This window comes from Strigops habroptila, chromosome 4 (genome assembly GCF_004027225.2).
Source record: "Strigops habroptila isolate Jane chromosome 4, bStrHab1.2.pri, whole genome shotgun sequence".
Classification (NCBI taxonomy): Eukaryota; Metazoa; Chordata; class Aves; order Psittaciformes; family Psittacidae; genus Strigops; species Strigops habroptila.
Window position 1 is genome coordinate 3,213,206 of NC_046358.1, and position 26,671 is coordinate 3,239,876.

Below are 26,671 nucleotides of genomic sequence, written 5' to 3' on the forward strand. Positions count from 1 at the left end.
GTTTCAGGTTAGGGCTTTTAAAGAGTTTGTCTTTACTGTCAAACTATATGTAGGACGTGACCTTACTCAAGTTTTCTAAGCAGACATCCCTATTAATGCTAGGCTTTCCTGTGGTGAACTGAATATGATCTGATTCTATGTTTATTGCTTACAAAGTCTGTGATTAGCATCATTCTAGCCCAGCCTGTATGCTCAGTGCTACTGAAGGTAAAGTAGCACTGAGCCATTGCTCTTCTCTGCTCCTGTTACCTGCCATCCAAAGATAAATTTTGTTTTCAAGTAAAGGCAAAATTAATATGAAGAGAGCATTGTAAGAATTAGCCTGTTAATCAAAAGCCAAATCTGTTATCCAATATCAGTAGAAAAGAAATGGCAAAAAAAAAGGAATATTTTTGAAATAAAAATCATGGAATCCCAGACTGGTTTGGGTTGAAGGGACCTTAAAGCTCACCCAGTTCCATCCCCCTGCCACGGGCAGGGACACCTTCCACTAGAGCAGGTTGCTCCAAGCCCCTGTGTCCAACCTGGCCTTGAACACTGCCAGGGATGGGGCAGCCACAGCTTCTCTGGGCACCCTGTGCCAGTGTCTCACTTACAGTATTTATCAGCATGATGCCTGATTTTGTATCTCACACTTAATGTCATTTTTCTGAGCATTGGCCATGCAGCAGGACGTGCCCCCTGTCTTCTAAAGGAGAGAAGTAAAGATTAGTGACAGAAGTGTCAAACCACTGAAATATCACAGTCTTCAGTAACATGTCACAAAATATGCCCTTATCAGACAGTAAGTGACTGGATTGCTAATGTGTTTCTTTCAGCTTAGTGTGTGAGACTAAGTCTTGTTTAACATTTGATGGTACTTACTACATGGTGTGAGGGCTTGTTGAAAAGTCTTGCCTTCAGGACTAGTGTAAAATGTGGTTTGTGTTCAACTGTGTCACATGTTTCTGTGCAGGTAAGACATCATATTGTTGGTCTTTTATAATAACGTGCTTTTTAAGAGATACTGTCACAACACAGAACAGCTCAGATAAAGTTCTGTATTCTTTTTTGGGGTTTGAAACTGATATGGAAGTTACCTTGATATTTCTTCTCAAGGAAATTAAGAGAAGCCAGAGAAAATTGGATCTTTCCTGTCTAGAAAATGCTGGAAAACCATAAATGCCTCAGTGTTTAGCTGTTTATAGATGCATATGGAAACAACTATCCTAAATATGTTTTGTAAGACAGAAGCCACCTCCTGGATGGGGTAGCTGAAGCACAGAGGAAGTGACAAATTTGCCAAGGGATGTCGGATGTCCTTGAATGAAATACTGTGGTTAAGAAGTTACTCTTTTGGTTCTCATCCTTAACATACATGCACAAGAGTGACAAAATGAACGTGCACTGTGTAATGTTACTGTGTAATGTTATCTTCACGGTTGAAGAGAGCTGCATTACTGATACCAATTCTTGTGTTCAGTGGATGGTCACTAGATGGCATTCTTTGGGTACAAAATTTAAGGGGAAATCATCTGTAGTGTTTAATCTGCGTTCAGCTGCATTTCAGTCCACTGTTATTTCTGCCTGAATATAAAAAACTTCAGAAAGGACGTGTTAGGGCAGTAGGAGAGAGGGGGAAGGAAGCATTTTGCTGTATTGTTTTGTTTCAGAGGCTGCACTTTCTAAGCAGTGAAGTTTGTCTTGAGCTATGATAATATTGTGTAAACATTTTGGAATGCATTTCTGGTTAGTATATATGGAAATCTGGTTTTAGATTATAGATTAATGCAGATCTATGAATCTGTTCTGTGTTTTGCTCACACTCCTTAGAGAAAATAATCTGTCACTTTGAAATGTCCCAGATAAAATCACATCTTCAAAGTGCTTGAAACTGAAAGCAAGTAATCAACAATGCTTTGTGGAATAGAACTGCAGGAAAACCCTGCAATCAGAGGATGAGTGCAGATACTTACTTGTATTGTCTCTTTTAGGGCTGGGACAAGGCATGCATGTATGATAACCTACCTCTTGGAGTCTGATCAGAAATTCCACTTAGACCCGAGGACCATAGCTTGATAAAACCTATCAAAACTATCACAGTACGGAGTAACTAAAAATATATTGTTCTAGTAAAAGCTTTAAATATTAAATGGCTACATGGCCGTTGCCTTACCTCCATCAGTGCCATATTTTAGGATGAATACAAGCAGTCATCGTTGATTTCTTAGCTGTGTTTCAGATCTGACTCATCTGTTTTGTTCTAATTCAAAATGAGAGCTGAAGTATCTCAAGTGGATATAAACACTGTTCTCTGAGCGCTGCTGAATAGCAGCTGTTTGTTGCAGACAGCGTTCTTTGGGCCTGTTGGCTGGTTGTTTTCATTGCTTCAGTGGCACAGAGGGAGGGTTTGCTAAGGTAAAACACTCTGGGTTTCATGCTGCCTGTGCTACCTGAATTTTTCAGTATAGCTGGTGAGATTTTGGGTATTCAGCCTGTTTCAGATGCAGGATTATACATGTGTTGGCTTTCTCTCTGCCATTCTCCAACATGCTCTTGTAGCAGCTTAGGAACCTTATAGTTTTGAACGAGTTACTAGCAAATATTTCCAGTTTAATACCAAAACAACTTGTGCACCAAAGAAAAATGATGCTCAGCACTCTAATCCTTAGAAATTTAGATATCTTTTTGTGTCTTCATAAATAAGAACAAGTAAAAGCTGTTATCAAAATCCTCATTATTTGAAGGTAATGTTAATCCATTTCCTAACAGCATACAAAGGGGACATTGACTCAGTAGGTGGCAGTCTGCTTAAGCCAAAGAAGAAATAGTGTGAGCATAAAGGACTGGGATTTGGATGGAGTAAACTAGTTATTAAATATTTCTGTATCATCTAAATATCATCTAAAGTCACTGTAGCTTGCATCTGTTGTTTAGAATCCTCCTGGCTATTGGTGGTTTCTGTATCTTGAGCTGTTCTGTAAAATCGTGGTAATAACCCTTTGAATGTATTTGAGGAGCTGTGATGTACAAAATGAAAAAGAAATAGGTGAGATCCCATTACATTTTTCCATACATTTCTCTTCCTAATTTGTCAAGATTTGAGCTTAATTCCTCAGTACTATTTTATACCCTTCTCTGAAGATGGGTATAAAAAGGTATATATTCTGAAGAAGGGAATTTTTCCTAGACATAATTGTAGCAGTTCTAATACATCAGTACTTGGCATTCTTCTGACCAAGCAGTAGCTCTTTCCGTATCTGTGGTTTATGGCTTCGTCTGGTCCAAAGGCACTTGTGCCTTACTGGTTTCCAGTAACAGCTGCCTTTCCCAGGTCCTGCTGTCTCTTCCTCTCACTTACTCTCCTCTCCCATTTAGTCTGTTCAGATCTTCAGGCTCTTCTCACAGACTTCTTCTCCAAAAAGCTTCTCTGTGTAGCTATAGCTTCTATTTTTTTTATTGTTTTTGCTTCACACACAGAAAGGAAGCTCTGTCATCACATTCTACCCAGTGTTTTCATCTAAATCTCTTATAGGATAATCCTTAGAACAGGAATTGGTGTTTTTCCTTTCCCAGATAAATGGCCTGTGCTGCCAAACACCTCTTGCACGCTTCCCAGAGGCTAAATCCTTTGTATATCGTCTCATCTCAACAGCAGAAATGAATGCTTCTACCTGTTTCTCTTTCAGCCTGTGGCAAAGGTGGTCTGTCAGGGGTTTGTATTGGTGATGCTGTAGCATCTGTCAGTCAAATTGTTTCCTTCAGGCTAGTCCTCATCCTCAGCAGTGTGAGGGACATCTCTCTCATTCCGTCCTCTCGGTTGCTAAGGCAGAGACTAGATACTATTTTTTATCTTACCTACGTGATAGATTTGTGTCCCCAGCAGTGTATAAACTGTTTGAAAACTAATAACACAAAAATACACTCATTAAAAAAATAAGCTAAACCTTTGCTGGTATAAAGCAGTGTGCATTCTAAACATGTTAAATATAATTCCTGTTGCCTTCATCCCACTGTGTGCTTGCTTCACTCCCAGTCCCTTTCAAGTAGGCTACAATCACTCCTCCTCTGCATGAAAGGAGTGCACTCATAAAATACGTAGCTTAAAATAAAGCCAAAGGAGTTGCTTATTTTCATGTAACACAGAAGATGTGGGTGTTAGAGGCAAAAAGCTCTGATAACTTGCTTAAGCTGCTGAAACAGTGTTGGTGGAGACATGGGAAGATCAGGTATGAGCAAGTTGAAGGGAGCTTTTGATAATGTTTGGGAAAGTTTGGCAGTGAGCCTGGCTTGTCCTTTTGCTACATGTTTGGCCAGATGTGGATTTGGGGAAAAAAATGTGGCAAAGATACAGATACTGCCTGGAGATCCCAGGATGATGTCTGAGGGAGATGTATAAATGTTCAAGGAAGCCCATGTGGATGGTATAAAAGTAAAAATTCACATAAAGTTTGAGTTCTTGATCCACTGTCTGCCTGCATGTAGCTGCAGTTTGTATTCAGTAGCTTGTGGAGGGGGCTATGGAAGGGGAATTGTTTGGCTGGTTTTACCCAGGTATGGATAGTAGGTGAGTGATAAAGCATGGAAAAGATAATCAGAGAAAAGTGGTGTGTTCTGTGAAGCCCTGAGTAGGAGTAAATGAACAATAAACTGTTCAGTAGGATCCTTTCTAATCCCCCATAGATTGCTATATTGTTTATTTGTGGGGTTTTTAAATATGAACAATACAGCATAATTATGAGCCTTTCTGTTGGGAGCAGGGAAAAAAATGAGCTATAAACCAGAACTGTCTCCTTGCCAGGATTTGGGTAGATTTGGAATGATTGTTGCCTGATTATTGGGTTACAGCTCTTGTATTGCTGGTTCTGCATCAGTGGGGTTTGAATTCCTGCAGGCATCATCTTCTGGAATGCAAAATCTTTTCTTTTTTCATTAATTTAAGTTCCCATTTTTGTAACTCTGTGAGTAGAATCCAGTGTTTCCTATTTTCTTCAGCTACAAGCAGGCCCCTAGGAAGGGAATACATGGATTCTCGTGAAAAAATCTGCAACTGTTGATATTACAACTTAACAATTATTAAAGTATACAGGAAATATTTAAGGAAGGGAAAGCGTATTTATTAGGGGAATATTTAGCTGAGTTCCTTAAACTTGTGATAGATATCTGCATATCTCTTCATCAGGGACAAGGGGTGATGGGTTCAAACTTAAACAGGGGAAGTTCAGGTTAGATATAAGGAAGAAGTTCTTTACTGTGAGGGTGCTGAGGCCCTGGAACAGGTTGCCCAGGGAAGTGGTAAATGCTCCATCCCTGGCAGTGTTCAGGGCCAGGTTGGACAGAGCCTTGGGTGACATGGTCTAGTGTGAGGTGTCCCTGCCCATGGCCGGGGCTTGGAACTGGGTGATCTTAAGGTCCTTTCCAACCCAAACCATTCTATGATTTTATATTCATTTTATGTGAGGAAGTTCCCCTAAAAGAAATAAAGTCATGTCATACAGAATACCTCATGAGGGTGGGTCTCTTGGGCCTTTTAATCTATCATATAGGATCAGTGTGTGGCAAAGACACTGTATTGTAGTTGTCTAACCAAATAGTTACATGTTGGTTTTTTTATAGTCTTGTCCACTAGTAATAAATATGTTTTTTCTACATCATAACATTTCATGACTTTGAATAATTTCCTGGAAACATAGTTAGTGAATTGGAAATAATTAAATGAAAAGAGAGTGGTTGATGGTTGTTTAATCTTCTTACATGCAAAATAAATGCCAACGTAAAATACACAGTACTAATAGGTACTTAATGCTTGTGCCAGATATTATGCAGTGGGAAAATAACTCTGCAAATGAATAACTGGTACAGAAAACTTCTGAGAGAGTTAAGAAAGTGACACAAGGTTTTACTGTGTGAAACTATAAAATAGATTGGAGCGTGATATAGTCTTCTCACTACTGGGCTCGACTGAGCAGAAATAACACAGTTGTCTACTATTATCTTGATGAATGTCTTTGAAATCTTTGGTAATCAAAGGCATAATTTTGGGCTTCGCAGTGTCCATAGCCTTTATAAGGGGAAAAATCGGATTCTGGAGTTCTTTGTCCCTAGCTGCAGCTATGAACTGCATAGCTGGATAAATCTTCAGACAAATCCTGTTTCCAAATAGTTGCATGTCTGTGACAGTAGATGATGTATTCAGACCATGCAAGAAAATTATGCCTATTACCTTAATAATAGTCACATCTCGAAGGTATGAAGAGTATCAATAGGAAATGTCTATTCTTTTACACAAGGGTAGATCCTCAGAGGGAAATAAAGGCAATTTTCTCCATGTGTGATGTTGAAGTTTAGGTATTAGCAATGTGTGGAATTTAAATTGCCTCCTGGATAATGGGTCAGAAATTATTCTCATTTCTGTTTTGGTTTACTGCTACATATCTACAGCAAAACACCAAAATAAACCCCATACCCTGAGAAATATTGTAGACAGTATAGCCTTATCTGGTTGTCCTTGTTTCTCTTATACAGTGCTTGCAGCACTGAGACACATGTGAATCATAGAACCAACTAGGTTGGAAAAGACCTTTAAGATCATCAAGTCTAACTGTTACCCCGGGACTTCCAAGTTCACCCCTAAACCATCAAGCTAATGAGTGGGTTTCAAGAGGTGATTTATGTCTTACTAGTATACCCAGGGCTAGCATTTGAAAGCGACCTCTGAATCTGAAAGGGGAGCTATAGGAAATCTGGAGGGAGACTTTTTACAAGAGCATGTAGTGACAGGACAAGGAGGAATGGCTTTAAACTGACAAAGAGGAGATTTGGATGAGACATGAAGAAAAAATTCTTCACAGTCACAGACTGGTTTGTGTTGGAAGGGACCTTAAAGCTCATCCAGTTCCAACCCCCTGCCACGGGCAGGGACACCTTCCACTAGAGCAGGTTACTTCAAGCCCCTGTGTCCAACCTGGCCTTGAACACTGCCAGGGATGGGGCAGTGTCCAAGAATCCTGGCCTTCCTAAGTGTCAGCTGAAGAAGCAGCACAGATGTAAAGAAAATCCTTCTCTCACACTATATGAACTGTGACTTTGGGGAGGGGGAGACTTTTCTTTATTTCCAGCAGAGGTTTGCATTTGGTAATATGCATTCATGAATTTTCGCTAGTTAGACTATGTCCTGCTATCAGTGTACTTTAACTGCTGATGTGCAGGAAAATCTCCTCCTTCATTTTTCTTAAAATTACTTATCTCGAGGATTTTCTCCTCTCCATAATTTGTACTTTGCACAAAGCTGATTTGATCTTTTCTTTTCTCCCACTAATTTCTACTTCTCTGACTTTTTGGGTGAAGAAGTCCATTTCATTAGATCTCTAATTGCACATTCAGGAAACTACTCATTCCACTTTTGGCCAAGTAATGACCATTCTGCTTTGCTTTCTCTCAGAGCAAAATGTATGATGGCTTCTATTACTTCAGGAATAAAACTGCTGGCCTTCAACACAACATCTGGGGGGAGGGAAATCAGATCACTGAAGCTTATTCTGTAAAGGAACACTGCTAATATGAAATGATAGAATGCTAAGAATATCCCTGCATTGAGGGTAGGTTGTTTAGTTGCTACCTATTTTGAGAGGTTTGTATCTGCAGACAGGATTAGGAGCGGTTACCTATAACTAGCATTTCAGTTTGACATTTTGTTGAGAAAGAGCTTTGAAAAATAAGTGTTATTACTACTTTAGTTCTGGGAGGAACACCCTGCTGCTCAGCCCTGAAAACACCTCAGCAGAGTCAGGCTAGTGCTGCCAACACCTAACATCTCTCAGCTGGTTTTTGTGATTGCAAGTCAAGATGAATAAGGAATTCAGGTTTAAAAATGAAAGAAAATCACTATGAGTCTGTGGCAGCTTCCACAAGAATCCTACAGAGGTCTGAGCATTTGTGGAAATACAGAGGGTTTTACTAATAACCTGAATTATTGATCAGATCATTTTCTGATGACAAAATGCACTTAACACTGATAGAGCCATAAATACTATACTGTGAATAGCAAATCTACCTTCAGCCACCTTATTCCTGCTCCCTGTTTCTAGACAAGACTTATTCTTTCAAACTATTGTCTTAAAAATTTAACATCATCGTGTTACTGAGATGCCAAGTTGTCAACTTCAGGTTACACAGTGGGCAAGGAGATTATTTAACAGCAGTTGTATGTCCTTTCTCTCCCAAAATAATTGTGAAGTTATATGTATGCCAGTAACTTGTAGTGCCTTAGCAGTCCTGTAAAGAGTAATTAGACAGTGATGTATTAAAACGTAATTATTTAACCAGTTGGATCATTTTGAGCGTCAAAAGAACTCTTCAAGCTGTGCAAATCAGTATCACTGTGAGGTGATTATTTCATGTACTGTGTATGTGCAGGATTGTGGTCAATAGAATGAAAATGGGATTTTTTTATGGTACATTCGGAAGATTAGACTTGCATGGTCTCTTTGAAGATTAAGTTTGAGTATGCTGAGATGCAATTTAGGTGTGAGAAAGAGATAAGGAGAGAGAGAGGGAGCACAGTGAGAAGGTGGGAGTGTGATTATCAAGCACAGAGATGGCTAATCCAGGTTGACTTAATACACTCAATTACATTTCTAGAAAGGAATAACCCTACTAAGTACATATCTCAATTCTGTGCATCCCCTGTTTGAGACACCACTGCAATACAAAAGTTCACTAATTCAAAATCTCTTCCACCTCACTTTCTTATCCTCGCTGCAGTCAAATTTTAGATGTTACAAAGACCGCAATATGAAAGCTTCTCTTAGATCAAGGCTGCATTTTCAGTAAGTATTCCAGGTTTTAAAGTGGTTTGGAGAGGTTCACTATGTCAAACCTTTTACATGATTTTTCTTTAAGATGGGGGAAGAAAAATGCTTTGTAACTTCAGTGAACCCTGTCAATCATGATGGGTTAATAGGCTGCAGAGTTACCTCTCTGTTATTTTCCTCCTCATCTTCTTGGGGAGAAACTCTTCTAGTCCGAAGTGCTTTGCAGGTAAGAGTAGTAAATGTTCTGGCACCTCCAGCTGCCAGCCCCATGTGCTGATTTGCCCCGTTGGTTTTGGGCCCCAGTAAAGGAGAGCTGAGGGACCAGAGAGATGGACCAGCAGTTCTTGCCCTGTGATCCAGGGCCAATTCCAGTTACATCTTTTCCCTTTTTGGGGTGGAGCTAACCTGCACTTCTCTCTCACTGGGACTCAGGACTATAACACCTTTGAGCAGATACTATTCTGAAACCTACAGTTGGTGAGACTTTTTCTTTATGTCTGAAATGATGAGAACCTTCATGTAAAAGCTGAAACTTCATGGAGATCCATTGTCCTTTTCTGGTTACTGTTTATCAGGGGTTAGTTCAGCAGGGATTAATGTTACCAGTTTTATAAAGCAAGGATTGTGCCTAGAGATGTGCTGTCACTGGGGAGAGTTAATGGTGCTCTCTACTGAAGTATGATACATAAAAGAGTTGTTAGTAACTGCTGACTATGTGTAATGCATCTGAATTCCTGTCGTCTGTCTTTACCCTTTCTTGTCAGTCAGCCTCCTGGATTTGTGTTTTCACGTGAGTAATGCACCCCGAGTATGTGATTTCTTCAGTTATAACATGTTAACAAATCTCGTAACTAAAAATCTCGTAAGTACAAAGATGCAACATAATTAGTTTTTTCTTATTAGTTTATAAGCATTAAGCACAATACGTAATGGAGTTTCAGGAATGTATCAGTCTTAGGAGAATTAATTTCCATAAGGCTCCTTGCTTCCAAGAATTACTCATTTAGACTTACAGAAAACGTCCGGAAATAACGATTTTTTTTTTGCCATTCCTGCTCTTTTACCCTTTGAATATCTTAGAAAATATGTTTTGACGTTTCTATAACAATTACAAATGTACCTTTTGGTTGTTAGACTTATACACTGAAAGCTCAAATACTTCAGCTGAACTGCTTTCAAAGAGGTAGGTTTATTACCTGTATTATTTCTCTCTTGCTGTAGCCTTTGACGTGCTGTTTACACTCCCTAATGCTCTAAATTGCAATGCTATTCCAAGGAGAAATACCCTGGAGGTTGATAGTCATAGTGGCTTTATGAATTTTGTAATAAGCTGTTCACAGAAATCATTTCAGTGGAGATTTTCACTTAAATTTCCACAATTTCATCCAAATAGCATCATTTAAGGTGTAAGATTTTTAATTTCTGTAATACTTAATATATTCCTATAATTACATGCTCAAATATTATTCCAAATTCCAGATTTGTGTATCACCATACACTCTTTGCTTTAATCCTCACTGGAATGAGACTGGATTTTGATAATAACTGGACAAGTCACTATTCAATCAGAGTACAATTTAAAGCCATGTAATTTTCTAACTATCTGTTCATGGCATTGTATTTCCACAGTGTGTTACAAAAATCTTCACTTTAAAAAGCATTTGACTGTCACTTTTAAAACTCATTCTTAATCTAGATTCGACTAAATGTTAGAAAATGCAACTTGAAAGGGTCTGGCTTCAGGTGTAGATAAAAGATTGTCAGATTGCAGAAGGAAGACCTACTTTCTGCTGCGTTTTTGAAGACTCCAACAGATGAAGAAAAGGCATTTCAGTGCAAGTGTTAGAACCAACAAACTGAAAGTTAATGTAAAAAGGATAATATCTAGTCAAGCAGATTTGTAGTATGATCTTTCAGTATTTTTAATACATATACCCCCCCTTTTTTCCCCAAAACTTGAAGTTACACCATGAGAACTGGCCTGGGTAGGGTCCACTGCACTAGAGACTTTCATGCCCTGTTTGCTTCACTACCCTTTGCTCCCTTCTGTAGTCCCATTCCTCTCCCAAGCAGTTGCTGCTGCTGCACCCTGCTTTCTCTGCTAGCCTTAGGCTAAGCTATCCCTTGTTTCCCTCATGCTGGCTTTTACATCCTATGAATTTGAATATAACTAATTAGACTTCATTCCCAGTGGTGCCATGATGCCAGCAAGGAGAACCCAAAGCATGTAAGAAAAACCAGTTCTCTGCGTCCTGAGCACTTGCTTCACTGATGTACCCAGTACTTCAGGGCAGAGGGTGCTTGGCTGTGGGCTGGAAATAGCAATCACACAGAATAGAGGTTTGACTGCAATTAAAAACGTAAGAGGTCTTTTTCTCCAGAAGTGTGTTTCCTCCATCTCAGATCCTACTGCTTGTGGCCTAACAATGGTTATTGGCTGAAATCACAATAATTTCAAGTACACTTGTCAAGAGGACTGGAGGTAGCGTGTTCCTGGCATACATACATATAGCAGAGATACTAGATCTCAGATCTCTGCTCCAGACTTTGGGACAGCACTGTTTATTCAGTAACCTCACTCTTAAACATAATTACAATCATTTGGGAGATGTTTTCTGGAAAGTCCGATGTAGACAATCAGAACTTGACAAAATTGTCATTAGAATGCTATAACTGTATCTTTCCAAGGCTGCCCAGTGTTTTCTCTGATCAGTTGTACTACAATAGTTCGTTCTTCAAGACTGAAGGAAGGAGAAAAACTGGGTAGTAATATTAAGTTCATACAGTCTGAAAAGGATTCTGTGATTCTGTGACAAGTTTTGTTCAGCCTGGAGAAGAGAACCTGAGAGCAAGTGAGACCTTACAGCAGCTTCCAGTGCCTAAAGGGGCCAACAAGAAAGCTGGAGAAGGACATTTTAACATGTAGGTGTTCAAGGTCAGGTTGGACGGGGCTTGGAGCAACCCGCTCTAATGAAAGGTGTCCCTGCCCGTGGCAGGGGGTTGGAACTGGATGAGCTTTGAGGCTTCTTCCAACCCAAACCCGGTCTGGAATTCTATGAAGTAACTCTCTGCCTTTATGGCCAAACGTTTGTTCATGTGCAGCAGCACAATCCCAGTTTCACATCATTTGAAGTTTTCCTGTGTGACAAGAGGTAGGAACAGGTTGACTGCAAAGCAGCAGGAGGATGGGAAAGCAAAGTGACATATATCCCACACTGCTCATGTGCCTGCTATGTGAACCAGATGAGAAGTATACACTATGTGACAGAGGTAGAACTTCAGCAGGGGGGCTCTGAAGGTCTGTATGTGCCATGGAATAAATCTCTCAGCACTTGTGCACATATGGAGAAGAATGGGTTTCTATACTGCTATATATATATATATATCTATATCTATGCTACCTACATGCTATAGACACAGAGTTCATATGGGTGCTGAACTGTAATTACCTTTGTAAGTAGAGACCCCCCGAAAAAAACTGAGCAAAGCATTAATCAGACATTATATTTACATCAAATATTTTAAGGCTCATTAGCCCTTTAATGCAGATCAAAGTATTCACTTCTCTATTGCTCATCGAAATGACTAAACTGAAGTATCTTTGACCAGTAATTCAAAGACAAGTTTACACATACAATGGATTTTCATGGCAAAATGAATGTGTGTTATTAACTACATTTGTGCTTTGCAGCTGATAGAGTCCAACTTCATTGTGTGCTTGTTACGTGAGAGGTATTTTTAATGCTTTTTCTTTTTTTTTCACCCCTCTTATATGCCATGAAAGAGTGGGTTTAAAAAATAAAGCAGTTTTGTTTTTAGAACACTACAACAATATATAGAAGTGATAGCTGTGCCACGTTCCTAATAGCTGGGTTGAATCATATTCTTTCCTTCTAATGGCGTGCGTAATTGCTCTGGGTTTTCAGGCGTCCTTCACCCGCACTTATTTAGATTAGTGACTGATGCATTTCCATGGAAACCTGCAGTAGGGGGAAAAAAATCTCTCAGTACAGTGTGGAACTGAAAGGATGTGGGCTTTGAGCCTCAGCCTATAACTTGTGTGTGTAAAACAAGACCTGTGTGTGGTCATCTTGCTTTGGGATTTGTGGTGTTGCTGATCTCTAGAAAGTAAGAATTGTTTCCAGCAGCATTTTGTATAAAGAAGTCAGAACACTTGTCAAATCCTGTGGTGCTTGAGAAGCTTCAACTTATTTTTATGTAGTTAAAATAGTACATTTTGAAGTTAAATGGCTGGGATGTTTTTCTTCGTGAGGATGCAGATGCACACACAACTCGAGCTTAAGCTGGTTAGGAACTATGGCTGAAAAGTCAAGATCCGAGAAGAGAGTTCATTTTGGAGGTATTGTGTATAGCTTGAATGAAGAATGACTGGGTTTTGAAGTGGTGTGGGGGGGGAATGGAGAGGTTTTATATAAAGAGAATAGTGACCTCAGTCAGTAAAATGCTTGGAAAATAGGGAAAAAATGCTTGGAAAAGTACTTTAAAAAACTTTGCACAGTATTATATTGCTTTTCTCAATAGTTGGTACAGTCTTAGTATGCACTGCCTAACATATAATATCCCTTTACTAATCTTATCTTTAGTGCTTTCTTAGGAAAAAAAGTGCTTGCTTTCTTGGCATTCTCAGCAATTCTTTCTAATTTCCAGGAATGTTTAAGGTTTCAGCAGGTCATAGATTTTCAGATGTGTTCTGTTAAAGCAGTTGCTCTTACCTGTCTTCAGTGCTGAAAGGACAAGCACCTTCTCTGCTGTTTAAGAAGCAGAAATGTTTTCAGCTTCTGCTCCTTTCCAGCTGCAGTCATCCCAAGTGCTGGGAATACTGGCATGGGTTCCATTGTATAATGTATATTTTATTATTTGTATTATATCTACATACAGCTGTATCTATAGATGTATCTGTATACGTATCTATATATTCTGATAAAGCATCACAAGTTCAGTTGATAAGTTTTGTAGTCCAGTTTTCTTAAAAGCAGTGTGGTGTTCTGAAGGCATTTTGCTGTTGTGGTAGCTTTCTATTTCAGACCCACTCAGGAGCATGGCAAGGAAGGAATTCTTCCTGTAGGGCAGGGAACCACACACACCACACATCTGCATCTCCTTGTTCCACCCTTATCTTCCTCTTCCCCGTCCTGTGTAAACTCCAGTACAACATTGCTTAGTAACATTCTGCTCTGCCAATCTGAGCTATTTGTTCTCTCTGACTGAAGTAATAATATTAAATTATAAGTTATTGTGAGGCCCTTACAGTAGAAGCTGCAGAGTATTCTTCTGTGTGTCTGTTGGGTTTTGGGAATGGTGTGCTTTATCCTCAGTGACATTCAGACTGTGAAACCCATATGCACAGTCAAAGCAAGGGAAGTAAAAGATACTGAGTGAAGGCTTAAAGTTTTGGCTTTTGCTTGATTTGTATTTAGGGTTATCTTGTTCTTAGAAATGATCTTCACTTTATAATCTCTTAAATACCTGTCACGCTATCCTTTTTGGATGTTGAGGTGACTAACTTTGGCAAGATTTAGGAAGAGGGTTAAGAAGCGCAATCTCTATATGCAGGACAGAGTGATAAAGTTATTTTTGCAGACATTTTTATTAATGTTTGAAATATTCCAAGAGAACTGAGCGCTCCAGCTCATAGGCTTCAGTGTCCCTTGGTAAAGGAAAGGGAAATCAAAATGTTCTGCAAAGGACAAATGAGTTTTCCATACAGCTTATCTAGCAGCAAGTATTAAAAACACTCTCCTGGTATCCCTGTTGGCCTCTCAGAGCAGTCAGAGGCCTGTCTGATGGCAGGAAGAGGAGAACTGTGTGTAGTTTGGCTGGATAACTAACTGTGAACCTGGAAAAGAGATGCAGGAAACCACTGTGCGTGTCGGAGAGTGTTATGGGGAAAAAGGTTGGGAGGTTCTCACCTATCTCCTATGCACAGCAGATGACAGCTTCTTATGTATTCCAGATTTTATCTATTCTTGAAGTAGGAGAATTTGACAGATCATTGATCCTGACTATAGCTGGCAAAGATTCAGACTTGAATGAAGTTTCTATAGGGGAGGAAATTGAGGGGAAACATTTGTATCCCAATTGATGATAAAAGTCCAGAATAACTCTTGTTGAAACTTGCTGTACATGAAAATGAATGATTTTTGAAACTCAATAGAAGAATGGCTTTTCAGGGCCTGTTTTTCCTAACTCAGCCCAAAATAGTTCTCCATCTGTTCTTTCCACCTTAGGGTGCAGAATGACCTTCTTCAAAGCAGTCAGTTAATCTTTGTGTGATTGTAAATGTGTCTCAGGTAGGAATCATAGAATTATAGAATGGTTGGAGTTGGAAGGGACCTTAAAGATCATCCGCATCCCATGAGCAAGGACACCTCCCACTAGACCAGGTTGCTCCAAGCCCCGTCCAGCCTGGCCTTGAACACTGCCAGGATGGGATGTTACACAGACTAGACCACAGCTCCTGCCACACAAGCAAATGCAGCATTCCTTCACAAATTTCCAGTGGCATTTCCTAAATTTAAGGCAAAAATCACTGAAAATTGTTACCTGCTTCTGTAAAAACATTGAAACGAACAGTTCTATTAGATGGCTGTTCAGGTTCTTGAGGCAGATTTATAACCACGTGGAAATGATTGATTAAAATGGTTTTGGTTGTGTCATTTTTCATCTGAAAATAAATACCAAAGCTGGCAGTCTAATAACCAGAACTGACCAAAATTATAAGGTTATTCTGATGTTTTGTTGTTTTTCTGTGACATCTGAGGATACCTGCAATAGGGAAAGTAACACTTAGTGTTGCTTCTTGAGCATTTGCTGAAAACTTTCCATGGGGATGTCTCTGGCACCTTCCAATGGTTGACTGCACTGCTCCAGTTTCAGGTGGCTTTGTGCTGGCTTACACTGCACTCATAGAATATTTGCAGGGAAGATGGAAAATACGAAATAAGGTGTTCAGATCACAATGATTTGTACCACAGATCAGTTCCAAAGAACTGGAACATCACACCACCTGAGGTTTGTAGTGCAGGAAACCATCCTGACCTTCAGGATAAGTAATATTTGCAACAGATTATCTTGCCAGCAGGCAACAAATGAAACAAATCTTTGCTCTGCCTAAATTGGAAAACCAGGATGCTTTTATTTATGTGTTTAGGTGCAATTTGGGATCAACAATGGGAACTGTTTTTTATAAGGTACACACTGCATATTGCCATCTGCAGTAAAGGATTATGCAAAGTCTATGGCTTCATTTTAGACCTGGTTTTGTAAAAGCTGTATGTTTCAGCAATGATCAAACTGTGTGCAAATGGACCAAATCCATGCTTGGTTGCTGGTGTGTTACCAGCCCAGGTCAACATCCATCTCCTTACAAGCCACAAAGTCTGTAAGTCTTGGGGCAAAGAGGGGAAAAAGTACTTCCTCTTCCAACTGGTTTCTTTTAATGGCATCACCCAGACCTGTGTCTGGGTTTGCTCCAGAGACCATGGACCCAAAGCTGCCTTGCAGCATCTGCACTGGGCTGATAAACTATTCCCCTGCACATGGATTGTAAATGAGGGGAAGTGGGAATAAAGGCCTGCAGAAGTCCGACAGAACAACTTCTGAAGGAAAGATCAAGTCATCACTACTGTGGTTTGAAAATAGTCTGCAAGTGAGAGAAGAGCCACAGAAGAATACACTCGGTCTGTGGTGCCTGCTCTGCAGAGAGGTTAGCAGCAGGTTGCCTAATACAGGGAAGATCTAGTTCTGAAACTGAATCTACCTCAGAGATTTGCTGCCATCTTAATGCACCTATAACTTTGCTTCTTCATACGACACAAATACAAGCACATGAGGTTATGTTTCCAGTCAGAGTTAAAATTTAGCAACAGAGTTGTTTAGATAGGTGGTAAAGTTAACAGAATACTGATTTCCCCCTTTTTAGCTCTGTAAGCCTTATTCAGGGTAAGAAGCAAATGTTTCAACAGTTTGCAGTTCTTTTCAGGTATGAGGGAGCTTTTTGATAAACTAAAAGGAAAACTAGTGACATGGGAAACCAGTGTTCTCCCATAACTGTCTCTCCAGTAGATCTAACTTGAGTATTTCAGTTAGTAAGGTTCCTCTGGCAAACAAACTTCCTGATACACTACACTGATAAGCTGTTTCAGCACCCTTTGTGAGTAAGCTGTATTCCACCTAATTCTTCTCTGAGGATGCACGAGTGAATTAACATCAGTCTTCCTTTCTTTTTTGAATATGGGAGTTAGCAGGGAAAAATAAAAGGAAAGGCAGGTGGACATCCAAGGATTTGCTATTCTGGTCAAGGAGTTGTCTTTGAGATGTTTTTACACCTATTCTCAAATCTGAGAAACTTCAAAACCACTTAAGATTTGCTGTTTCTCAGCTTCAACTGAAAGAAAAATGGGCTGAGAGCATCACGCTGACCAAAAACTGGGATTTTAAATCATCTGCAAGCTTAGAAGAAAAGTGAGTTATGAATTAAAGCTTTTCATTAGTTTACAGCTTATAATTCCTTCATCATAGAATCACAGAGTGGTTTGGGTTGGAAGGGACCTTAAACCTCATCCAGTCCCAACCCCCTGCCACGGGCAGGGACACCTTCCACTAGAGCAGGTTGCTCCAAGCCCCTGTGTCCAACCTGGCCTTGAACACTGCCAGGGATGGGGCAGCCACAGCTTCTCTGGGCACCCTGTGCCAGCGCCTCAGCACCCGCACAGGGAGCAACTTCTGCCTTGTACCTAAATCTAAATCTCCTCTCATCATATTTCTTTTTTCTTGCTGCTCATGGTTTATCCCTTCTAATAAAGCAACGATGCTATTAGTTAAGATCTGCAGAGATATGAAAAAGGTAACTGTAGTTTCTTCAGAATTCTTGGGTGGAAATACCTGCAGATTTCAGTTTTATGAGTTTTAATACCCCTGTACTTGCAGGCTGTACTTACACATATTCTCTACAAATCTTATGAATTCCTAATTCATTCCAGCTTCAAAGTGATCCGTACTAATGTTCAGGAGGGAGGGAAAGTCTGGCCCAGATTTTACAGACAGCACGTAGGAAGAACTAATGCTCTGATCCCTTCACTGCAGCAACTTCTGTTCTTAAAAAGTAAGGATCCTATGATCAAATAGTTAGAGGCAAATTCCATTTATATTTCTTGATCACATTGTTGCATTTTTTGTACAGAATCCAAGATCCTACTCTGCTTGGTTTGGAGGAGGATCCCTGAACTTATATTTTCTATGGCTCAAATGGCTGCTTAAAGAAAGAAACGTGAAATATTATGTTAAACAATTGTATCACAGGCCTGAAAAACCTTTTCATTTATTAAAGTTTTAATTTACCATTCTTCATGGAAAATCCCAGTTTTGATGAATCTCCATTTTCTAAGGAGGAAGGGGAACAAGTGAAAAAGCTAATTGAGACGTCACAGTATGTGGTATGAAGGTGGGGTTTTTTTTCTTTCAATTTGGAGCTTTTCTGGAGCAAAGTTCATAGCGTGTCTGTTACCACTTATTACTCAAAAGCAAACTGCATACTCAACTAGTAAAGAGTTAAATCAGTAACAATCTGAAAATCATGAGTAATACCCATGGAAAGGAAGGGGTAGGGTGACTCTACGCTGACAAAATGCTTCTGGCTTCTGAAATGTGACATTTATTTCCTTAAAACATTGTTTCACACATGCTCTATATCACATTATCATTTAAATCAAAGCTTTTCAAAGCTTTAGTTACGCTGTGATTTGATGGTAACACTCGGGTCAATTTGGATATTACAATTATCATCTAAATCAAAGCTTTCCAAAGCTGTATATTACATTATCATCTAGATCAAAGCTTTCCAAAGCTTTAGTTACGCTGTGATTTGATAGTAACACTGGGGTCAATTTGCAGTCTGTGGCCTTTGTGTGAAGCAAGTGGGTACGTGAGTTATGTCTGTCAATCTGGTCACATAAACCAGCAGTTCTTGGCAAGCATGAGATATAGTATTGGTTATCCCACAGCAGCATGGACCTGTGATGGAATGATGTGCTTAGTTTATTTCATAGATGGGAGAAGTAGGTGCTAAACAAGTTTTAGGGTAAAAATATCCACTTTAAGTTAGGTTTTTTGAGACATGGTTTTGCTAACAAACCTGCTACTGGTTTTTGCTATTGCTTCCTCTATAATAGAGATAATTTGTCATCGCTTAGTATGGCAAATATTTTGAATACACATGTACTTGGGATGGAAAAATAAATGTTCTTAGTGCTGTTTTCAATCCCATATGCTTTTTATCTCTCTTTTTAGTATTTTTTTACTGTTATCTTGTTCTTAGAAGTGATCTTCCTTTTATTATCTTTTAAATACAATTTTGTAGGGTCAAGATTTTTTGTGAATCTATGGGATCAGTTTTAGGAAAGGCTCATAAGATAGGTGCACCGTCTTCTTGCAGAACAAGCAGCTAGATAATGGCTAGCAACAGTGCAGTTGAGTTGTGAACTTGGATTAACTTGATGTACTATCTGTGTAGCTGGTGGTAACAAGGAATTTGAGACGGCTTTCCTCAGCCTTGAGTAACTTTTGTTCTAACCCTCCGCATAAATAGTTGTGTAAACATTTTTATTACAGAAAGAAGTTGTACTGTGAAAGCCTTTAGCCTCTGACAACTGTTGGGTATCAGTGTGCAGACTTATTTCTTGCTGGAAACAGGCTTAGAACAGATGGAAACCATTTCTGTAGTAACTAGGCTGGAGTAGCAGTGTAACGTGACTTCTACAATCCATGATGTTTGGAAGGTGTCTGCTGCTGTGTGTGGTCTCACCAATATCACACATAAATCAGGCTGTTACACTTTTATTGCCTCTGTTCACCCTATGGATGCATCGATCACTCTAAACCCTACCCAGAGTGCTGGCAAGAGTCTGACAACATCCCCTCTGGCAGAGCAGCCCCTCCAGTTTCCTAGGAAACCCGGCAGCCGAAGTGCCCTGCCAGGAGCAGCAGGGAGAATGAAAGGAAGGAAGACAGTTGCTTTGGGATTTTTCCCCCTAGTTCTTTCCTCTTCCAACCAATATCAAATATGTAAGCAATCTACTACAAATAATAGTGTCAGCATGGTAACCGGGCTGTCTGCTGCAGCACGCCTGCAATAGCTCTGTGCTCATCAGTGAAGAAATAGAGCCGGCATTAGCTGGCTTTGTGGGTTAGAGTCCAAATTTCATTTCTTGCTTTTCATGGCAGTGATTTTTCAGCTTTTGATAATGTCTGCAGGCACTGCTGGAGCCCTGGGGTCAGTTACGAGACTAACACAGCGAAGCCACAGGGAAGGTATATTCATATTTCTCAGTTGAGGGAAGCCGTTGCTCCTTCTAAGGTGAAAGAAGAAAAGGAGAAAGTGTTTTTTCACCTGTGTCTTAATCATAGAATCATAGAATGGTTTGGGTAGGAAAGGACCTTAAGATCATCTAGTTCCAACCCCTCTGCCATGGGCAGGAATGCCTCACACTAGACCATGCCACCCAAGGCTCTGTCCAACCTGGCCTTGAACACTGCCAGGGATGGAGAATTTACCATTTCTCTGGGCAACCTGAGAAGTGCCAGTGCCGCACCACTCTCACAGTAAAGAACTTCTTCCTTATATCTAACCTGAACTTCCCCTATTTAAGTTTGAACCCATCACCCCTTGTCCTATCACTACAGTCTTCTCCATGTTCACCTTTCTTCAAATCCTAGAAATTACATTCCGGAATGGCAGGGTTTGGGTCTGGTCCTTACTGCAATGTCTGCACCAATAAAGGTTTCTAATGAAGAACCAGCTAGGGCTTTATCGTTTGTATTACCACTGTTGCACAGGGCAAATAGCAACTCTGTTGGCTTCAGTGGAGAACAGACCAGGAAAAAAATTGCCACATTATTTTGTTCCCTGTAGATTCTTTTATGGCTCTCATCATACCAGGACCCACATTGCTCTGAGATGGCCTATTAACTAATGAGAATAAACCTCATGGATGGTTTGGCTTTGGGGTTTTTTAGCAGAAAGTGGGGAGCTTTATGTTGGTGATGTGTTCTTATGGAAAACAGTTTTGTAGCTGTAGAGGGAGCCTTCATTTTCGCATAAATGGGTTTTTACCCTGTGGACAGCCATGCAGTGCTGTGAGAGCTGGGCTGTTAGTCATGGACCTTTATCCTGGTGCTTATGTCCAGGCATGTTCCATAGCTGTAACCTACAGGTGGATAAAGGCCTGTAGAGAGGAGGTCTTCCAACCAACTATAAATATTAGCCAAAAATACAAAGGAGTAACTCAGGTTAAATATGGGCTTCTCAGGTAATGTAGAAATTTCCAATGATGCACCAATGTTCCCTTTTTCTGTCTTGTAAAGGAAACTGCACTATTTTTGCAAACACTGGTATTTCATTCTGCCTCTTGGAATAACTTTTGAACTGATCCGGTTTGATGCAATGATATTTCATCTGTGCTGACAGATGTTCTTCTTGGTAATAATGCAGTAATATGTACACTGCTAGGTAATGCTTTTCTACACCTTCTTGTCCAGATCTTCTTGCAAGTCTTTCTAATCTGTCTGCACCCACGTTCAAAAAGAAATCCTTAAAGGATTCTGCAGGTAAAGACTCCATAAATGATGTAGAGGTTATTAGTTTTAGGTGGTCTTAACTTGCTGCAAAGCACTCTGATTAAAAGTGCTGGTCTTCAGAAAACCTGGGGATGTAAGAATGGGTAAAAGTCCAGTAAAATCTGGGACCTTGGGGCTGTTATACCTATAATAGTGCTGTTATGCTATATGTGGCTTGAATTCAGAAAAACATTTGTTAAGCAGATGTCTATAGGTTCTTTGTATTCTTTAGTGAAATTTGAGAATGGAACCTTTATTTCCCTTTTTTTTTCCGTGTGCAGTTCATTATAATGGCAGATTCCTGATCCTTCCCCCCCCCCTTTTGTGTGCCTGTACTTATGCTGCGTAATAGGAGAGCCTGGAATCTGAGTCAGAGGTTGGGAAAAGAGGGTAATTAAAGACCTTCCACAGCAACCTGGGAAACATAGCCCTTAGCTAATGATTTCCCAAATCATCCCTGTGAATGCGACTGCACACACAGAAGTGGGGAATGTATAGGGAGACAGGGAGCAGATACAAGCTGCAGCTGAAGAATGCTGGCTTGGCAATACCAAGGAGCTGAACAAAGCTATCTGTCTTACTGCGCCTTTCCGTTCCTCCCACCCACTTTGTATTCCTTAATAGCACTGAAATATCATGCTACAGAAAACACTTGCTGCAGAAGAAACATCTGGCTCCTTAAGGCTCAAGCAGGAGATTTAGGATTTCCGAAATATTCTTCCTCATACTTTGTTCTTTTAATTATTTATAAGTGACTTCTGGAAACAGGCTGGTGGCAAACTCAAAGTGGAATCCGGGTTTATGGTTTTCTGTGTTTCTTCTGATTCTATCTCTTGACATTAATCGGATTTTTAGGATAGTGTGAAAAAGAACATTTCTCGATGGGGAACAGAGTGTAATTCATGCAGGTCACTTTATTCCACATCACTGCAGGGCACTGGATTTTGAAACTAAACCTGTAAACCTAGTAAGAAAGGCATGACCCGTAAAATTTACTGAACCCCTTCCAGAACATTAACAGTTACAGTCACACAGTGAGCTACTTCAAAGCCAAATCTCTCTGAGCAGCTGTCGTGTAGCCTTGGGTACCATTGCTGCTCAGGATGCTTACAGCTCCTCCTCTGTGAAAGGCAGTGTGATGTCCTCCAGCCCTGCAGCTCACGTGCTGCCTGCCTGAGCTTTGGTTGGGTCTAGGTGAGTCCTGGAGCAAGCTGTGTCCTCCTTGGCAGGGGGTAAGGGCAGAAGGAGCTGGGATGTGGGGTGAAGGTAAGGGCTCTTTGGCAGAAAACATAGTTGAGTGGCAAAGGGACAAAATAAGCCTATACAAAACTATCAAGTAGGATTTCAGGGGGTTGGAACTGGATGATCTTTAAGGTCCCTTCCAACTCAAACCATTCTATGATTCTATTATTTTATTATAACAGGGATTTTCTCCCTCTTCGGCCAATCTATAGGAGGGAGGCTGGCTATTCTCCCCCAAACTTATATAAATGTTAATATTTCTGGTTTTTCTTAGTACTGCTTTTCTTGTATCTTGCCAATTGGTGCACCACTGTGAAGAAACTTCCAGCCAGCTGCAACCTGCATACATGTTTTCAGTCATAATTCCTCTGTATTATGTAGGTATTGGTATTTATGTCTCCAGCTGGCAGCGCTATCCACCTACATGTCAGCTCTACCGGGTAAGGCAAGGAAAGATGCATTTTGTCAGCCCTTCCTCCCAGTGCTGTCTCCTGCAATGTGCTCCTTGGTCAGGTTTAAAGCCTGTCATCCTGCTGATGTGTTTTTTCTCTCTGCAGCCCAGCACTTGGTCGTCTGACAGCACTACCTCTCACAGTAACTTTTAACATATCTAGCTTGGAGAACTAATAAAATCTCTTTGGATGGATCCAAGCTGTCCTTGAGTGAAAAACTCCTCAGCCACGCAGATGAGAATTTCATGGTCACAAGCTAAACCAGAAACTTTTCAATTTGCTTTTTGATGTCTGTTAACCTAACATAATGTGATTGCATTTGGGGACCAAGCTGCGGTTAGGCAAGACTTTTTCCTGCCTCAAAACCTGCAGTTTCTGCTTAAGTATCTTTCCTTGAATGAAGAAGCCATAGAAAAAGGGGCTGCACTAAAGATACTCATCTGGAAAAATGAATACATTAATAGAATATTACTGTGGTTAAGGATGAGTAAGACTCAGAAAATTGATTTACTTGAGCACGAATTATTGTCATACATAAAGCAATCAAAGAAGGTTCCTTACGCTCTTTTTTGTTTTGCTTTAGTTGAATGCCTCTTTGCAAGCAGGCTTCCATGTGTTTTCCTGTCATTCTGAAGAAGGATGTGGCAATGAATTCCCTCCTCTACAATCCTTTTGTCCTTTCTGGAAGTGTAATTTATATATATACACACACACATACAGTGACAGCCCTTCAGCAAAAGCCTTTTAGATTATGCTCTTTGCTGCCCAAACTAAAGCAACCCAACAATGGAGTGGCTTCTGCATCTTTCCCACATGCTTGATTTGTTGGTGCTCCCGTAGGTAGCAACTGAAAGTAATAAGTGAGGGAGCATCTTCCCAGTCCTAGAGCAAGAGAGATGTTTACCTCTGTTGTTCTATAGGTACAATTGTAGAACTACTTGTGAACGTGACGTTCATAGCCCTAGATGTTGGTTTAATGCTGATATGGGAACTGCTTCAGTAGGATGGATGGTTTTTTTCTTAGGAAATAGCATAAATATAAAACCTTAATATATTTTAGGTTTAAAATGCCTTTTTTAGTAGATGTATTGTTGTGTTTCATCCTTTGTTCTTCATGTTACCCAGGTACGGGGTTTCTTTGGTTTTTGCATCACCCCATATCCCCCAGTTATTTGAAGTGTTTGTTTGCTATGTACTAGTAGTACAAGTTTCATAGCACTGTTTCCTGTGAGATTTGATTGATGGTGATGCATGTGGGCAGCTTCTTTCCCCCTTATCCCATTCTCCATATGCGTAATGAAATCATAGAAATAGCTCTGGTTTTGTGAGCACGTGTGTGTGTTTGAACAAAAAGTACTGGTTTGCGTTTTGGGGGCTGTTTTTCCAACCTTTCTGAAATGTGTTGCTGGTTTTTCTTCCTTCTTTCTTTCTTCTTGTGTTTAGCTTCATAGTTCAAGCTATAAAGGAACCAAAGGTTGGACTTGAAAGGTTGTAGCCACTGAGGATGTGGGTGGAACTTTAAAACTTGTGAATGATATGTTACGGGGTCTACAAGAAATTCTCCTTATCCAGTTGATGTGTGTGATATGACAAAGAACGTCTCAACTCTAAAGTCAAATGTTTTCAAACCACCTTGAAACCATGTTAATTCACTGTGAAGGAACACAAGGAAATGTTTGTTACTGTGAGGGGGACTTAGCACTGGAATAGTTTGGCCAGAGAGGTGGTGGAGTTTCCTTCCAGAGGGATATTCAAAAGCCATCCGGACGCGGTCCTGGGCAGCTGCCTATAGGTGGCCCTGCTTGAGCAAGGGGTTGAAGAAGTTGACCTCCAGACATCCCTTTTGGCCTCAACCATTTTCTTCTATTGATGTATAGCAGAAACCCCACTTTGAAATTGCAAATTAAAACAGCACTTGATTAAACAGCACAGAAATATTATTAAAAGTTCTTTTCTTTGTGCAGAAACACGATCAGATAGAACAAAGAAGCTGTTTAGACACTACACAGTTGGATCCTATGACAGCTTTGATGCTTCAAGGTAAGAATTCCTTTTTTTGGTTGCAATCTGTTTACAAAACCTTGCTGAGTTTTATTTAATTGTTACTTTTGGTTTCGACTTTTGAGGGGAAGAGGGAAGCAGATTACTAAAGAGAGCTTCTCAAGATATCATTCTGCATCTAAATTGGTTTTACCACAGCTTTTTTCCTATGGGATAGGTCCACAAAAATAGTGAGCAATGAAGGAATGAGTATCACTGTTTTGTTGTGACGAGTGGTGGAAGAGATCAGCATTTCACAGAAGCAGTATGTTCCAGCTGCTTCCACAGTCAAGAACCACTTAAGTTGTTGGATACTTCATGAGATCAGGCCTTCTATATCTGTTCCCAGCATCATACTTGCTGACAAGAATCCAAAATAAGATTTTGCGATTAGTTGAATGGTATCTTTAGATCCCATTCTTTGGGCTGTTAGAAATAAGGAATTTAGAAATCAGATTATTTATTTGCAGTTTCTGCTGAGTAGTCATGATTTTTAAGCAGGTTCTTCTCCCCCATGCCTGTACATTGGACATACAACCAACTTCTGGTGGAAATGGAGGTTTTTAAAGCACAGAACTTCAGTTAGCTATTGGTGTTTTCTTGTGGTGGCACACTGGAATCATTACACTTTTCTTCTGACTAATCACAGCTTTGGGGTTTTTATGTTTTCAAGAAAAACACCTTTTTTTGGTAGGAGAATAGTTCTGGAACCTGTCAAGCAATGATGGCAGAGTTTCATGTAGCATGCTATTTAAAAAAGGAAAGAAAATGTGGTAACTACTGGTTTTATTCTGTGATGTTAATCCTTGTTCTGACGGGCATGCTTAGTTTCAGTGTCAGTTAATTCGGGGAGGGAGGGTGGAGTTCAAGTCAGCTGAAGTAGTTTGGATTCCCAAGATGTCCTGTGGTCCTGATGGTTGATGTGTGGAGCTCTGGAAGGCAGGGGCCTGCTGGTTGTCTACTGCAGACAGCCCGTAAAAATTTGTAAAAGATATAAGTGTGCAGTCCCTTGAGTTGTGATTTGAAAGAGTGTTGTGATGTTGGATGGAGAGAGAAGGTTTGGTGACACGGTGAGAGGAAGCCCAAGCTTGTGGGTTGGCTACAATCATCCTGTCTTGGAGACTGATCTTCCTGTTACTGTACAGACTGAGCTATAGGGCATCAGCTCCTGCTGCTGTGACTTAGGAACAGAGAAACCCCATTTCAACATCTTGCATGTTGCCCTGCCGTGAGCAGCCAAGTTACCAGTTTGTGCTGTTGGACAGGGGTGTGATTCGCTGTTGACAGCGATAAAGTTGTCAGTGGAAGCTGTTAGCCTGTACTATGAAGCACGTAACTGTTCCACAGAGCAAGCTCCTTGGTTACTTGTTACATTTCCAGTGAGCAGAGATGGCTTTTTGCAAGATTCTTTGGGTGATGATTATTCTCTAAAATCATAGCTTGGTCTCTATTTCAGTGTTAGTGGAGAAAGTTGTTTCTGTAAATTAGAAGCTGTGGCCACAGCACGTTGAC

The 26,671-nt window shown here is 40.2% G+C and overlaps 1 protein-coding gene across 6 annotated transcripts in view; it reads left to right on the top strand.

Annotated features, from left to right (window-relative positions):
- The window catches only part of SHANK2 (SH3 and multiple ankyrin repeat domains 2), a 351,561-nt gene that overhangs the window by 163,243 nt on the left and 161,647 nt on the right, over positions 1 to 26,671 (top strand). For all 6 annotated transcript variants that reach the window (XM_030483283.1, XM_030483282.1, XM_030483285.1 and 3 more), the window contains one exon: positions 25,084 to 25,159. In XM_030483283.1, the coding sequence (XP_030339143.1) occupies positions 25,084 to 25,159 (76 nt within the window). The remainder of the gene's footprint in view (positions 1 to 25,083; positions 25,160 to 26,671) is intronic.